This window comes from Hemitrygon akajei, chromosome 9 (genome assembly GCF_048418815.1).
Source record: "Hemitrygon akajei chromosome 9, sHemAka1.3, whole genome shotgun sequence".
NCBI lineage: Eukaryota > Metazoa > Chordata > Chondrichthyes > Myliobatiformes > Dasyatidae > Hemitrygon > Hemitrygon akajei.
The window spans coordinates 47,726,197-47,739,281 of NC_133132.1; the positions used below are offsets into that span (position 1 = coordinate 47,726,197).

At 51.3% G+C, this 13,085-nt stretch overlaps 1 protein-coding gene and 11 non-coding genes across 12 annotated transcripts in view; all 12 read left to right on the forward strand.

Annotated features, from left to right (window-relative positions):
• amd1 (adenosylmethionine decarboxylase 1) overlaps positions 1-2,049 on the forward strand; it is a 47,008-nt gene extending 44,959 nt beyond the window's left edge. Inside the window, exon 9 of the mRNA XM_073055910.1 lies at positions 390-2,049. Coding sequence (XP_072912011.1) covers positions 390-530 — 141 coding nt within the window. The 3' untranslated portion in view covers positions 531-2,049. The remainder of the gene's footprint in view (positions 1-389) is intronic.
• Positions 2,050-3,184: 1,135 nt separating this feature from the next.
• On the forward strand, positions 3,185-3,258 carry trnai-aau (transfer RNA isoleucine (anticodon AAU)). Its single transcript has one exon. It is a non-coding gene; the product is annotated as a tRNA-Ile (tRNA).
• Positions 3,259-4,108: 850 nt separating this feature from the next.
• On the forward strand, positions 4,109-4,227 carry LOC140733804 (5S ribosomal RNA). Its single transcript, XR_012100364.1, has one exon. It is a non-coding gene; the product is annotated as a 5S ribosomal RNA (ribosomal RNA).
• A 1,083-nt stretch (positions 4,228-5,310) lies between these two features.
• LOC140733793 (5S ribosomal RNA) lies at positions 5,311-5,429 on the forward strand. The gene has a single exon (XR_012100353.1). It is a non-coding gene; the product is annotated as a 5S ribosomal RNA (ribosomal RNA).
• Positions 5,430-6,309: 880 nt separating this feature from the next.
• LOC140733853 (5S ribosomal RNA) lies at positions 6,310-6,428 on the forward strand. Its single transcript, XR_012100408.1, has one exon. It is a non-coding gene; the product is annotated as a 5S ribosomal RNA (ribosomal RNA).
• Positions 6,429-6,957: 529 nt separating this feature from the next.
• Positions 6,958-7,031, forward strand: trnai-aau (transfer RNA isoleucine (anticodon AAU)). Its single transcript has one exon. It is a non-coding gene; the product is annotated as a tRNA-Ile (tRNA).
• An 844-nt stretch (positions 7,032-7,875) lies between these two features.
• LOC140733873 (5S ribosomal RNA) lies at positions 7,876-7,994 on the forward strand. Its single transcript, XR_012100427.1, has one exon. It is a non-coding gene; the product is annotated as a 5S ribosomal RNA (ribosomal RNA).
• Positions 7,995-8,932: 938 nt separating this feature from the next.
• LOC140733865 (5S ribosomal RNA) lies at positions 8,933-9,051 on the forward strand. Its single transcript, XR_012100419.1, has one exon. It is a non-coding gene; the product is annotated as a 5S ribosomal RNA (ribosomal RNA).
• A 537-nt stretch (positions 9,052-9,588) lies between these two features.
• trnai-aau (transfer RNA isoleucine (anticodon AAU)) lies at positions 9,589-9,662 on the forward strand. Its single transcript has one exon. It is a non-coding gene; the product is annotated as a tRNA-Ile (tRNA).
• An 844-nt stretch (positions 9,663-10,506) lies between these two features.
• LOC140733874 (5S ribosomal RNA) lies at positions 10,507-10,625 on the forward strand. The gene has a single exon (XR_012100428.1). It is a non-coding gene; the product is annotated as a 5S ribosomal RNA (ribosomal RNA).
• Positions 10,626-11,721: 1,096 nt separating this feature from the next.
• Positions 11,722-11,840, forward strand: LOC140733876 (5S ribosomal RNA). The gene has a single exon (XR_012100430.1). It is a non-coding gene; the product is annotated as a 5S ribosomal RNA (ribosomal RNA).
• Positions 11,841-12,365: 525 nt separating this feature from the next.
• On the forward strand, positions 12,366-12,439 carry trnai-aau (transfer RNA isoleucine (anticodon AAU)). The gene has a single exon. It is a non-coding gene; the product is annotated as a tRNA-Ile (tRNA).
• The last annotated feature ends 646 nt before the right edge of the window (positions 12,440-13,085 follow it).

Here is a 13,085-nt window from a genome sequence, read left to right on the forward strand (position 1 = left end):
ATTTGAAACTGCTCATGCTTCAGTGAGGGCTGGTGTTGTGCCTGAAGTAGTTGTTGTGACACCACTAATCTCTTGGCTCATCACCACCTGAGATTCTGCCAACAACATTTGGAGTAGGATTGGTGTCTAATGAATGGGGGCTTTGTGATCAACAGTAATCAATATCTTGATTTGCTGAAGAGTCTGATCCTTCTATGACTGAGGCTGATGGCCTTGCTCTGGTATTTCTTATAGTCTTAAAGGTTTCTTAATTCTTTATTATTGATGCTGGTTAACTTCTATCCTTTGGGATTCTTACTCAGCACTTAATAGAACAGTGTTCTATTTGGGTAAATAATAAACTCTCAAACATTTCTTTCTAGTGCATGATAATTCTCTTTTCTCCACAGAACTCCAAATGTCGCAGTTCATTTTCTTCTTCCCAGGAAATTGAAGGGTTCAAGCGCCTTGATCGCCAGTTTGCCCAGTTCAATGATTACAACTTTGTCTTTACCAGTTATGTCAAGCATTGTCAACGACAGCAGAATTGAATAGCAAAAATGAAAAAGCGAAAGAAGAAAATGTGCAAAGAAACTTGTGGGAGTTCTCTAGTTCAGGGTAGCAAGGGCCAAACTTCACACTGCCACTGTTCTATCAATTTTGTAGGCCCAATATGTAATCTTAGAATTGTGTCAAGTTTGAAATGTAACAGTTATTGTAACAAAATTGATATCTTGCATGAATGCTCTTTTCTCTGTTTAGGTTTGCTAAGCCATTCTTGCTGTGGTATTGAAGTGCATGTAGAACAGTTCAGTGCTTATTGGTTACAGTTATATAACAATTGCAAACTTATAAATGTGTGGGGTGTAGGTTTTCTACAGGTGACGCCAAAAATTCTCCACAGACAAGGTTTTCGTCCTCATTAGATGTGATCCCTGGCATGCTTAGCATTTGTTCAGTTTCCTTTTATTCCAACTTTCTTAAATCTGTTTCTAGCTGTTGATCAATTTTCCATGCACACTCCACACTGGGATGTTTTCAGAATTTAGATTAAGTTATTTTATGGTAGATGTTTGTTACTGGTGCTTATTTGATTTTATCATTTTACTTGGATAAGATTCATTTAAGGTGAAAATTTGCTGCATAATGTTTTTAATCACCTGTTTAATTGACTGAAAAGATGTTGAACATGCTAGTTTAAGCATGTCAGGAATCACTGCCAACTATCTTTTGTGAGCTCCTTAATTCAACAGATGTTGTGTAACTTGTAATAATTTTTTTTTGAAGCAGAAAAGCCCGTTATTAATTAGGATAATAATCCAACAACTCATTTTTTTAATTTCTTTATCACTTGGTACAACTAATTTTTTTATTTTAAAATTGTATCCTGTTAGTATGAATATGAGTAACAAAAATGTGCCCAAAAGGCATGATCAGATTATATTTGCTTACAATGGTGTTGGCTGATTGCTACTGATCTGTATTGGGCTGACTTAGCTCAATTGTTTGGATCTTGAGTGTATGATGTGGCATTGTTCATATTTAAGAGACGAATGTAATTTTGGTTTGCTTGCTGTTTATAAATCATTACAAACTAATTTTTTCAAATTTGGTGGTTAAATGCTATGATAACACTTCAAAGGGTGAGGTTTCAGTTTTAATAAAACTAGCTTCACAATGGTTTGGTTTGGCATTGAAAAATGATCCATAAAGGTGGTGAGCTCTCACGTGGACCAATCATTTTTGTGAAATTAAAAAGAATACTCAACCTTGATTGTGAGCACACACATCCTCAAGCCTTAAGTTATCAAACCATTTGATTCCATTTATGAGCTGCTGTATACATTGCAGTGTTTGGCTAACTTTAGCACTTGTTTGAAAAAATAGTTGTCTAATGGTTGCCTGTACACAGAAAGATGAAGATATTTACTTGTTGGTACTTTACCTTGTACCTGCTGAGGGGAAATTTTGGCGCCATTTAAAAAATTTAATTCCATGTTTAAATATTTAATTCAAGTTCTGAAATCTTTTAACTGTACTACAAGATGCGTCAATAAATTTTAAGACTTATGAGATCTACTAATTTCATTTGGATATGCTTGAGTTTAAAACCTGTTTTTCTGTCTGACTGTATCAGAAGTCTCCACATCTGCCATGTGCAAATTGAAAAATTAAAGCTGAAATATTTGAAATGAGTGAGCCAAAGACAAAAAAGCCTAGCTTCTTCAACTTGACGTAAGGCAGCATCCTGGTAAATCTCCTCTGCACCCTCTAAAGCTTAAACATTTTTATAAAATGAGGTGACAAAACTGAACATAATATTCCAAGTATAGTCGAAATCAGGATTTTATGGAGCTACCCCACTACCTCAGCACTTAAATTCAATCCCCAGACATGTTAAGGCCAACATAATATCAGATGAGAGGGGAGAAGATGTACCAAATGCTGGGGAGGCTAGTGCCAACAATGTAGCAAACAAATTTGAAAAAACTACAGCTTTCTGCAATCCTGTGCAATAACCACTTAATAACAGGTGATGCAACCAGTTACAATGCTCTACATTCTACATCTTGTAGAAACTCGTCAGTCTCTAGTAACATAACAAGTCACCTCAAGCTACTGCAGTAGTAGTGACTGGTGCTTTGACGATTGCACCAAATGAGAGACTTCGAGAAATAGCAACACCCAGGAAACATGGGAATGTTTTAATCTCTGCTTAATTGCTTCTTCAGGACTGGCATGTGTTCTTGTGGATTCCCATCAGAGAAATCTGCAATTAGTTCTTAAAGATGTGCAAGAGGGTTGTGAGACAAAAACCAGCTGAACATTCATTCCTGTATACCATATAATGATACAAAATTTGTCATAGATAAATAAGCCAATGGTATTTGAGCTATGCCTGAACAGACGGTAGTTGGGGGCGAGAAAACACATCATTGAGCTAAGGCTGCATCCTTAAAGAAAAAGTGGTGAAGGTCAGCGAGGAGATGTTATTTCTGATCTGCAATAGTTGTCCCCAGAAAGAGGACGAAGTTACAAACGCACTGCCGGCTCTGAACAGGCAACGCCAAGAGCGACACCTCCTTCCTGCAGCCCAGAGGTCTGGCCTTGCGTGGCAGAAGCTCCTCTGAATACCCTCTCATAACCAGCCGCTACCTCTGTAGACGGTCGGACTGGCAGTGGGCACACGCGCCCACCCAGGTGAGGACGGTTAGCTCAGTTGGTCAGAGCGTGGTGCTAATAACGCCAAGGTCGTGGGTTCGATCCCCATACTGTCCAAGCCACGCCTTTCCTTTAGCCGGGCGGCAGTCTGAGCATGCCTCTGCCTCTGCCTGCACTATCCTTTCGCCCAGCCACTGGCTGTCCAATATAGGACAGGGCTGAGAGAGTGCTCAAGCAGACAAGCAGGCACTTGGTGCCACTAGTCCGAAGCCAGCCGTCATTATCGCAGTCTGCAGGAGCATGAGACGTGGGAACTGAATGAATCAGGCCATTACACCAATGAGAATTGGGCCGATGAATTATCCCACTGTCTCATTGCTGATCAAGCACTAATCACATACCCAGTGACATTGGCGTCCTGAATGGTCCCACAAGCACCAGCCTCTGCTCAACGAACTACTCCTCAACATGTGTTCCGGCTGCGGCCTCTGCTGCTAGACAGCACCTAAATTGGAAACACCCGATCGCTCACCGCATCCATCCTATGTCGGCCTTTCAATATTTGCTAGCTTTCGATGAGATGGAAGCTCGTACAGACGCAGGGCCACGAAACCAGCATTCCCAGTCTTCTGCCACGAGGCGATGAACTGTGCAACTTCGGAGGTCGCACTGAATCCGTGTTCAAGCGACAGAACGTCCTTGAAGATGCAGGAGGTCTGCAAAGGCGTGTCTCGCGTGCAGGTGGGCAAGGAAAAGACAGTGTGGTTGAATTGTGAGGAGAGGAGGGCAGGTGAAGGAGGAGAGGTGAAAAGGGGAGGGAAGAGGGGTGTAGGGTGTGAGTGAATGGGCTGTAAAGGGAAGGTAAGAGGCGAAGTCAGAGAAGTGGAGAAGAGAAGAGAGGAGAAGCGGCTGAGAAGTTGAGAGTGCAGGCATGCGGGTGAAGTAGTGTGAGGAGCAGTGTGCTGCTGCCTACGGCCATACTAGCCTGAAAACGCCCGATCTCGTCTGATCTCGGAAGCTAAGCAGGCTCAGGCCTGGTTAGTACTTGGATGGGAGACCGCCTGGGAATCCCAGGTGCCGTAGGCTTTTGCTGCTCTCAGAAACTGTCCCCACTAGGAGGTGCCCTTACTTTCTCTCTTTCTCTCTTTCTCTCTCTCTCTCTCTCTCTCTCTCTCTCTCTCTCTCTCTCTCTCTCTCTCTCTCTCTCTCTCTCTCTCTCTCTCTCTCTCTCTCTCTCTCTCCCTCTCCCTCTCCCTCTCCCTCTCCCTCTCCCTCTCCCTCTCCCTCTCCCTCTCTCTCTCTCTCTCTCTCTCTCTCTCTCTCTCACACACACACACACACAGTACAGTCTCCGCACTCGGTTGGCCACACAGCTCAGAAACTCAGGCACCCTGCTCCTGCTGTTGGGGCACAAGAATCTGCTTTTCCTCAGCAGCCTACTACACTTACATACTGGCATCCTTCACTGACTCCTTACAGCCGCGCTTCGCAACGCTCCTACTGCTGCTTCTCACTCTCGTCCAGCCAAGAAAGGAGGCAGGCAGGCAGCAAGGGGCAAGGGCACAAGCTGGCTTGCGCAAAGCGCTCCTGCCTGCATCAGCATGAGACGTGGGAACTGATTGAATACGACCATAACACACATCTTAAATGGGCCGAAGAATATTCCCACTCTCTTTGTTTGAAGCTGGTCGAGAAGGAAAAGGCAGTGTGGTTGAAGAGGGCGTCAGCCTTGCCGAGGGTAAGGTGGTCTTAATGAGGTAGACTGGAGCGGCTGCGGCGTGTGCAGTAGTAGGCAGAAAGCAGAGTAAAGGCGAATAAAGGGGAAGAGTGATGGGGAATGCAGTGGCGGCCTGGGCAGTGAGAGAGGTGTGTGGGGGTAGGGGTGCGCGGGGGGGGGGGGGGTAAGAGTGCTGATTGTGAGGTGGTGGCTATTGTGAGCAGCAAGCAGTGCAGTGCGGTGGAGCAGAGTGAATTGTTAGGAGAGGAGGGCAGGTGAGGGAGGAGAGGTGAAAAGGGGAGGGAAGAGGGGCGTAGGGTGTGAGTGAATGGGCTGTAAAGGGAAGGTAAGAGGCGAAGGCAGAGAAATGGAGAAGAGAAGAGAGGAGCAGCGGTTGGGAAGTTGAGAGTGCAGGCATGCGGCTGAAGTATTGTGTGGAGCAGTGTTCCGCTGCCTACGGCCATACTAGCCTGAAAACGCCCGATCCCGTCTGATCTCGGAAGCTAAGCAGGCTCAGGCCTGGTTAGTACTTGGATGGGAGACCGCCTGGGAATACCAGGTGCCGTAGGCTTTTGCTGCTCTCACCAACTGTCCCCACTAGGAGCTGCTCTCTCTTTTGCTCACTCTCTCTCTCACACTCACACATACAGTACAATCTCCGTACTCCGTTGGCACCCTGCTCCTGCTGTCAGGGCACAAGAATCTGCTTTTCCTCAGCAGCCTACTACACTTACATACTGGCATCCTTCACTGACTCCTCCTTACAGCCGCGCTTCGCAACGCTCCTACTGCTGTTTCTCACTCTCGTCCAGCCAAGAAAGCAGGCAGGCAGGCAGCAAGGGGCAAGGGCACAAGCTGGCTTGCGCAAAGCGCTCCTGCCTGCATCAGCATGAGACGTGGGAACTGATTGAATACGACCATAACACACATCTTAAATGGGCCGAAGAATAATCCCACTCTCTTTGTTTGAAGCTGATCGAGAAGGAAAAGACAGTGTGGTTGAAGAGGGCGTCAGCCTTGCCGAGGGTAAGGTGGTCTTAATGAGGTAGGCTGGAGCGGCTGCGGTGTGTGCGGTAGTAGGCAGAAAGCAGAGTAAAGGCGAATAAAGGGGAAGAGTGATGGGCGAATGCAGTGGCGGCCTGGGCAGTGAGAGAGGTGTGTGGGGGTAGGGGTGCGCGGGGGGGTAAGAGTGCTGATTGTGAAGTGGTGGCTATTGTGAGCAGCAAGCAGTGCAGCGCGGTGGGGCAGAGTGAATTGTGAGGAGAGGAGGGCAGGTGAGGGAGGAGAGGTGAAAAGGGGAGGGAAGAGGGGTGTAGGGTGTGAGTGAATGGGCTGTAAAGGGAAGGTAAGAGGCGAAGGCAGAGAAGTGGAGAAGAGAAGAGAAGAGAAGCGGCTGAGAAGTTGAGAGTGCAGGCATGCGGGTGAAGTAGTGTGAGGAGCAGTGTTCTGCTGCCTACGGCCATACTAGCCTGAAAACGCCCGATCCCGTCTGATCTCGGAAGCTAAGCAGGCTCAGGCCTGGTTAGTACTTGGATGGGAGACCGCCTGGGAATACCAGGTGCCGTAGGCTTTTGCTGCTCTCACCAACTGTCCCCACTAGGAGCTGCTCTCTCTTTTGCTCACTCTCTCTCTATCACACACACACACATACAGTACAATCTCCGTACTCCGTTGGCCACTCAGCTCACAAACTCAGGCACCCTGCTCCTGCTGTCAGGGCACAAGAATCTGCTTTTCCTCAGCAGCCTACTACACTTACATACTGGCATCCTTCACTGACTCCTCCTTACAGCCGCGCTTCACAACTCTCCTACTGCCGCCTCTCACTCTCGTCCAGCCAAGCAAGCCGGCAGGCAGGCAGGCAGGCAGCAAGTGGCAAGGGCACAAGATGGCTTGCGCAAAGCGCCCATTCTCAGCTTGGGCTCAGCCTTTGCCATCTGAGCAGCCATCATCAATGGCCGCAGTTGCTTGCTGCCGCCAAGCCGCCTGGCCAGGTGTGGCACAAGCCGCTGTCAAAAGGCTGTGATGACTGAGACTGAGCAGCCCGTGTCTCTGCAGACCCTTGGACTGGCAGTGGGCACACGCACCCACCCAGGTGAGGACGGTTAGCTCAGTTGGTCAGAGCGTGGTGCTAATAACGCCAAGGTCGTGGGTTCCATCCCCATACTGTCCAAGCCACGCCTTTCCTTTAGCCGGGCGGCAGTCTGAGCATGCCTCTGCCTCTGCCTGCACTATCCTTTCGCCCAGCCACTGGCTGTCCAATATAGGACAGGGCTGAGAGAGTGCTCAAGCAGACAAGCAGGCACTTGGTGCCACTAGTCCGAAGCCAGTCGTCATTATCGCAGTCTGCAGGAGCATGAGACGTGGGAACTGAATGAATCAGGCCCATGAGAATTGGGCCGATGAATTATCCCACTGTCTCATTGCTGATCAAGCACTAATCACATACCCAGTGACATTGGCGTCCAATGAATGGTCCCACAAGCACCAGCCTCTGCTCAACGAACTACTCCTCAACATGTGTTCCGGCTGCGGCCTCTGCTGCTAGACAGCACCTCGATTGGAAACACCCGATCGCTCACCGCATCCATCCTATGTCGGCCTTTCAATATTTGCTAGCTTTCGATGAGATGGAAGCTCGTACAGACGCAGGGCCACGAAACCAGCATTCCCAGTCTTCTGCCACGAGGCGATGAACTGTGCAACTTCGGAGGTCGCACTGAATCCGTGTTCAAGCGACAGAACGTCCTTGAAGATGCAGGAGGTCTGCAAAGGCGTGTCTCGCGTGCAGGTGGGCAAGGAAAAGACAGTGTGGTTGAATTGTGAGGAGAGGAGGGCAGGTGAGGGAGGAGAGGTGAAAAGGGGAGGGAAGAGGGGTGTAGGGTGTGAGTGAATGGGCTGTAAAGGGAAGGTAAGAGGCGAAGTCAGAGAAGTGGAGAAGAGAAGAGAGGAGAAGCGGCTGAGAAGTTGAGAGTGCAGGCATGCGAGTGAAGTAGTGTGAGGAGCAGTGTGCTGCTGCCTACGGCCATACTAGCCTGAAAACGCCCGATCTCGTCTGATCTCGGAAGCTAAGCAGGCTCAGGCCTGGTTAGTACTTGGATGGGAGACCGCCTGGGAATACCAGGTGCCGTAGGCTTTTGCTGCTCTCATCAACTGTCCCCACTAGGAGCTGCTCTCTCTTTTGCTCACTCTCTCTCTCTCACACACACACACATACAGTACAATCTCCGTACTCCGTTGGCCACTCAGCTCACAAACTCAGGCACCCTGCTCCTGCTGTCAGGGCACAAGAATCTGCTTTTCCTCAGCAGCCTACTACACTTACATACTGGCATCCTTCACTGACTCCTCCTTACAGCCGCGCTTCACAACTCTCCTACTGCCGCCTCTCACTCTCGTCCAGCCAAGCAAGCCGGCAGGCAGGCAGGAAGGCAGGCAGGCAGGCAGGCAGGCAGGCAGCAAGTGGCAAGGGCACAAGCTGTCTTGCGCAAAGCGCTCCTGCCTGCATCAGCATGAGACGTGGGAACTGATTGAATACGACCATAACACACATCTTAAATGGGCCGAAGAATAATCCCTCTCTCTTTGTTTGAAGCTGATCGAGAAGGAAAAGGCAGTGTGGTTGAAGAGGGCGTCAGCATGGCGAGGGTAAGGTGGTCTTAATGAGGTAGACTGGAGCGGCTGCGGCGTGTGCAGTAGTAGGCAGAAAGTAGAGTAAAGGGGAAAAAAGGGGAAGAGTGATGGGCGAATGCAGTGGCGGCCTGAGCAGTGAGAGAGGTGTGTGGGGGGTAGAGGGGACGCGAGGGGTAAGAGGGCTGATGGTGAGGTGGTGGCTATTGTGAGCAGCAAGCAGTGCAGTGCGGTGGAGCAGAGTGAATTGTGAGGAGAGGAGAGCAGGTGAGGGAGGAGAGGTGAAAAGGGGAGGGAAGAGGGGCGTAGGGTGTGAGTGAATGGGCTGTAAAGGGAAGGTAAGAGGCGAAGGCAGAGAAATGGAGAAGAGAAGAGAGGAGCAGCGGTTGGGAAGTTGAGAGTGCAGGCATGCGGGTGAAGTAGTGTGTGGAGCAGTGTTCTGCTGCCTACGGCCATACTAGCCTGAAAACGCCCGATCCCGTCTGATCTCGGAAGCTAAGCAGGCTCAGGCCTGGTTAGTACTTGGATGGGAGACCGCCTGGGAATACCAGGTGCCGTAGGCTTTTGCTGCTCTCACCAACTGTCCCCACTAGGAGCTGCTCTCTCTTTTGCTCACTCTCTCTCACACTCACACACATACAGTACAATCTCCGTACTCCGTTGGCCACTCAGCTCACAAACTCAGGCACCCTGCTCCTGCTGTCAGGGCACAAGAATCTGCTTTTCCTCAGCAGCCTACTACACTTACATACTGGCATCCTTCACTGACTCCTCCTTACAGCCGCGCTTCACAACTCTCCTACTGCCGCCTCTCACTCTCGTCCAGCCAAGCAAGCCGGCAGGCAGGCAGGCAGGCAGGCAGGCAGGCAGCAAGTGGCAAGGGCACAAGATGGCTTGCGCAAAGCGCCCATTCTCAGCTTGGGCTCAGCCTTTGCCATCTGAGCAGCCATCATCAATGGCCGCAGTTGCTTGCTGCCGCCAAGCCGCCTGGCCCAGTGTGGCACAAGCCGCTGTCAAAAGGCTGTGATGACTGAGACTGAGCAGCCCGTGTCTCTGCAGACCCTTGGACTGGCAGTGGGCACACGCACCCACCCAGGTGAGGACGGTTAGCTCAGTTGGTCAGAGCGTGGTGCTAATAACGCCAAGGTCGTGGGTTCGATCCCCATACTGTCCAAGCCACGCCTTTCCTTTAGCCGGGCGGCAGTCTGAGCATGCCTCTGCCTCTGCCTGCACTATCCTTTCGCCCAGCCACTGGCTGTCCAATATAGGACAGGGCTGAGAGAGTGCTCAAGCAGACAAGCAGGCACTTGGTGCCACTAGTCCGAAGCCAGCCGTCATTATCGCAGTCTGCAGGAGCATGAGACGTGGGAACTGAATGAATCAGGCCCATGAGAATTGGGCCGATGAATTATCCCACTGTCTCATTGCTGATCAAGCACTAATCACATACCCAGTGACATTGGCGTCCAATGAATGGTCCCACAAGCACCAGCCTCTGCTCAACGAACTACTCCTCAACATGTGTTCCGGCTGCGGCCTCTGCTGCTAGACAGCACCTCGATTGGAAACACCCGATCGCTCACCGCATCCATCCTATGTCGGCCTTTCAATATTTGCTAGCTTTCGATGAGATGGAAGCTCGTACAGACGCAGGGCCACGAAACCAGCATTCCCAGTCTTCTGCCACGAGGCGATGAACTGTGCAACTTCGGAGGTCGCACTGAATCCGTGTTCAAGCGACAGAACGTCCTTGAAGATGCAGGAGGTCTGCAAAGGCGTGTCTCGCGTGCAGGTGGGCAAGGAAAAGACAGTGTGGTTGAATTGTGAGGAGAGGAGGGCAGGTGAAGGAGGAGAGGTGAAAAGGGGAGGGAAGAGGGGTGTAGGGTGTGAGTGAATGGGCTGTAAAGGGAAGGTAAGAGGCGAAGTCAGAGAAGTGGAGAAGAGAAGAGAGGAGAAGCGGCTGAGAAGTTGAGAGTGCAGGCATGCGGGTGAAGTAGTGTGAGGAGCAGTGTGCTGCTGCCTACGGCCATACTAGCCTGAAAACGCCCGATCTCGTCTGATCTCGGAAGCTAAGCAGGCTCAGGCCTGGTTAGTACTTGGATGGGAGACCGCCTGGGAATACCAGGTGCCGTAGGCTTTTGCTGCTCTCAGAAACTGTCCCCACTAGGAGGTGCCCTTACTTTTTCTCTGTCTCTCTCTCTCTCTCTCTCTCTCTCTCTCTCCTCTCTCTCTCTCTCTCTCTCTCTCTCTCTCTCTCTCTCTCTCTCTCTCTCTCTCTCTCTCTCTCCCTCCCTCCCTCCCTCCCTCCCTCCCTCCCTCCCTCCCTCTCCCTCTCTCTCTCTCTCTCTCACACACACACACACACACACAGTACAGTCTCCGCACTCGGTTGGCCACACAGCTCAGAAACTCAGGCACCCTGCTCCTGCTGTTGGGGCACAAGTATCTGCTTTTCCTCAGCAGCCTACTACACTTACATACTGGCATCCTTCACTGACTCCTCCTTACAGCCGCGCTTCACAACTCTCCTACTGCCGCCTCTCACTCTCGTCCAGCCAAGCAAGCCGGCAGGCAGGCAGGCAGGCAGGCAGGCAGGCAGGCAGGCAGGCAGGCAGGCAGCAAGTGGCAAGGGCACAAGCTGGCTTGCGCAAAGCGCTCCTGCCTGCATCAGCATGAGACGTGGGAACTGATTGAATACGACCATAACACACATCTTAAATGGGCCGAAGAATAATCCCTCTCTCTTTGTTTGAAGCTGATCGAGAAGGAAAAGGCAGTGTGGTTGAAGAGGGCGTCAGCATGGCGAGGGTAAGGTGGTCTTAATGAGGTAGACTGGAGCGGCTGCGGCGTGTGCAGTAGTAGGCAGAAAGTAGAGTAAAGGGGAAAAAAGGGGAAGAGTGATGGGCGAATGCAGTGGCGGCCTGAGCAGTGAGAGAGGTGTGTGGGGGTAGAGGGGACGCGAGGGGTAAGAGGGCTGATGGTGAGGTGGTGGCTATTGTGAGCAGCAAGCAGTGCAGTGCGGTGGAGCAGAGTGAATTGTGAGGAGAGGAGAGCAGGTGAGGGAGGAGAGGTGAAAAGGGGAGGGAAGAGGGGCGTAGGGTGTGAGTGAATGGGCTGTAAAGGGAAGGTAAGAGGCGAAGGCAGAGAAATGGAGAAGAGAAGAGAGGAGCAGCGGTTGGGAAGTTGAGAGTGCAGGCATGCGGGTGAAGTAGTGTGTGGAGCAGTGTTCTGCTGCCTACGGCCATACTAGCCTGAAAACGCCCGATCCCGTCTGATCTCGGAAGCTAAGCAGGCTCAGGCCTGGTTAGTACTTGGATGGGAGACCGCCTGGGAATACCAGGTGCCGTAGGCTTTTGCTGCTCTCACCAACTGTCCCCACTAGGAGCTGCTCTCTCTTTTGCTCACTCTCTCTCACACTCACACACATACAGTACAATCTCCGTACTCCGTTGGCCACTCAGCTCACAAACTCAGGCACCCTGCTCCTGCTGTCAGGGCACAAGAATCTGCTTTTCCTCAGCAGCCTACTACACTTACATACTGGCATCCTTCACTGACTCCTCCTTACAGCCGCGCTTCACAACTCTCCTACTGCCGCCTCTCACTCTCGTCCAGCCAAGCAAGCCGGCAGGCAGGCAGGCAGGCAGCAAGTGGCAAGGGCACAAGATGGCTTGCGCAAAGCGCCCATTCTCAGCTTGGGCTCAGCCTTTGCCATCTGAGCAGCCATCATCAATGGCCGCAGTTGCTTGCTGCCGCCAAGCCGCCTGGCCCAGTGTGGCACAAGCCGCTGTCAAAAGGCTGTGATGACTGAGACTGAGCAGCCCGTGTCTCTGCAGACCCTTGGACTGGCAGTGGGCACACGCACCCACCCAGGTGAGGACGGTTAGCTCAGTTGGTCAGAGCGTGGTGCTAATAACGCCAAGGTCGTGGGTTCGATCCCCATACTGTCCAAGCCACGCCTTTCCTTTAGCCGGGCGGCAGTCTGAGCATGCCTCTGCCTCTGCCTGCACTATCCTTTCGCCCAGCCACTGGCTGTCCAATATAGGACAGGGCTGAGAGAGTGCTCAAGCAGACAAGCAGGCACTTGGTGCCACTAGTCCGAAGCCAGCCGTCATTATCGCAGTCTGCAGGAGCATGAGACGTGGGAACTGAATGAATCAGGCCCATGAGAATTGGGCCGATGAATTATCCCACTGTCTCATTGCTGATCAAGCACTAATCACATACCCAGTGACATTGGCGTCCAATGAATGGTCCCACAAGCACCAGCCTCTGCTCAACGAACTACTCCTCAACATGTGTTCCGGCTGCGGCCTCTGCTGCTAGACAGCACCTCGATTGGAAACACCCGATCGCTCACCGCATCCATCCTATGTCGGCCTTTCAATATTTGCTAGCTTTCGATGAGATGGAAGCTCGTACAGACGCAGGGCCACGAAACCAGCATTCCCAGTCTTCTGCCACGAGGCGATGAACTGTGCAACTTCGGAGGTCGCACTGAATCCGTGTTCAAGCGACAGAACGTCCTTGAAGATGCAGGAGGTCTGCAAAGGCGTGTCTCGCGTGCAGGTGGGCAAGGAAAAGACAGTGTGGTTGA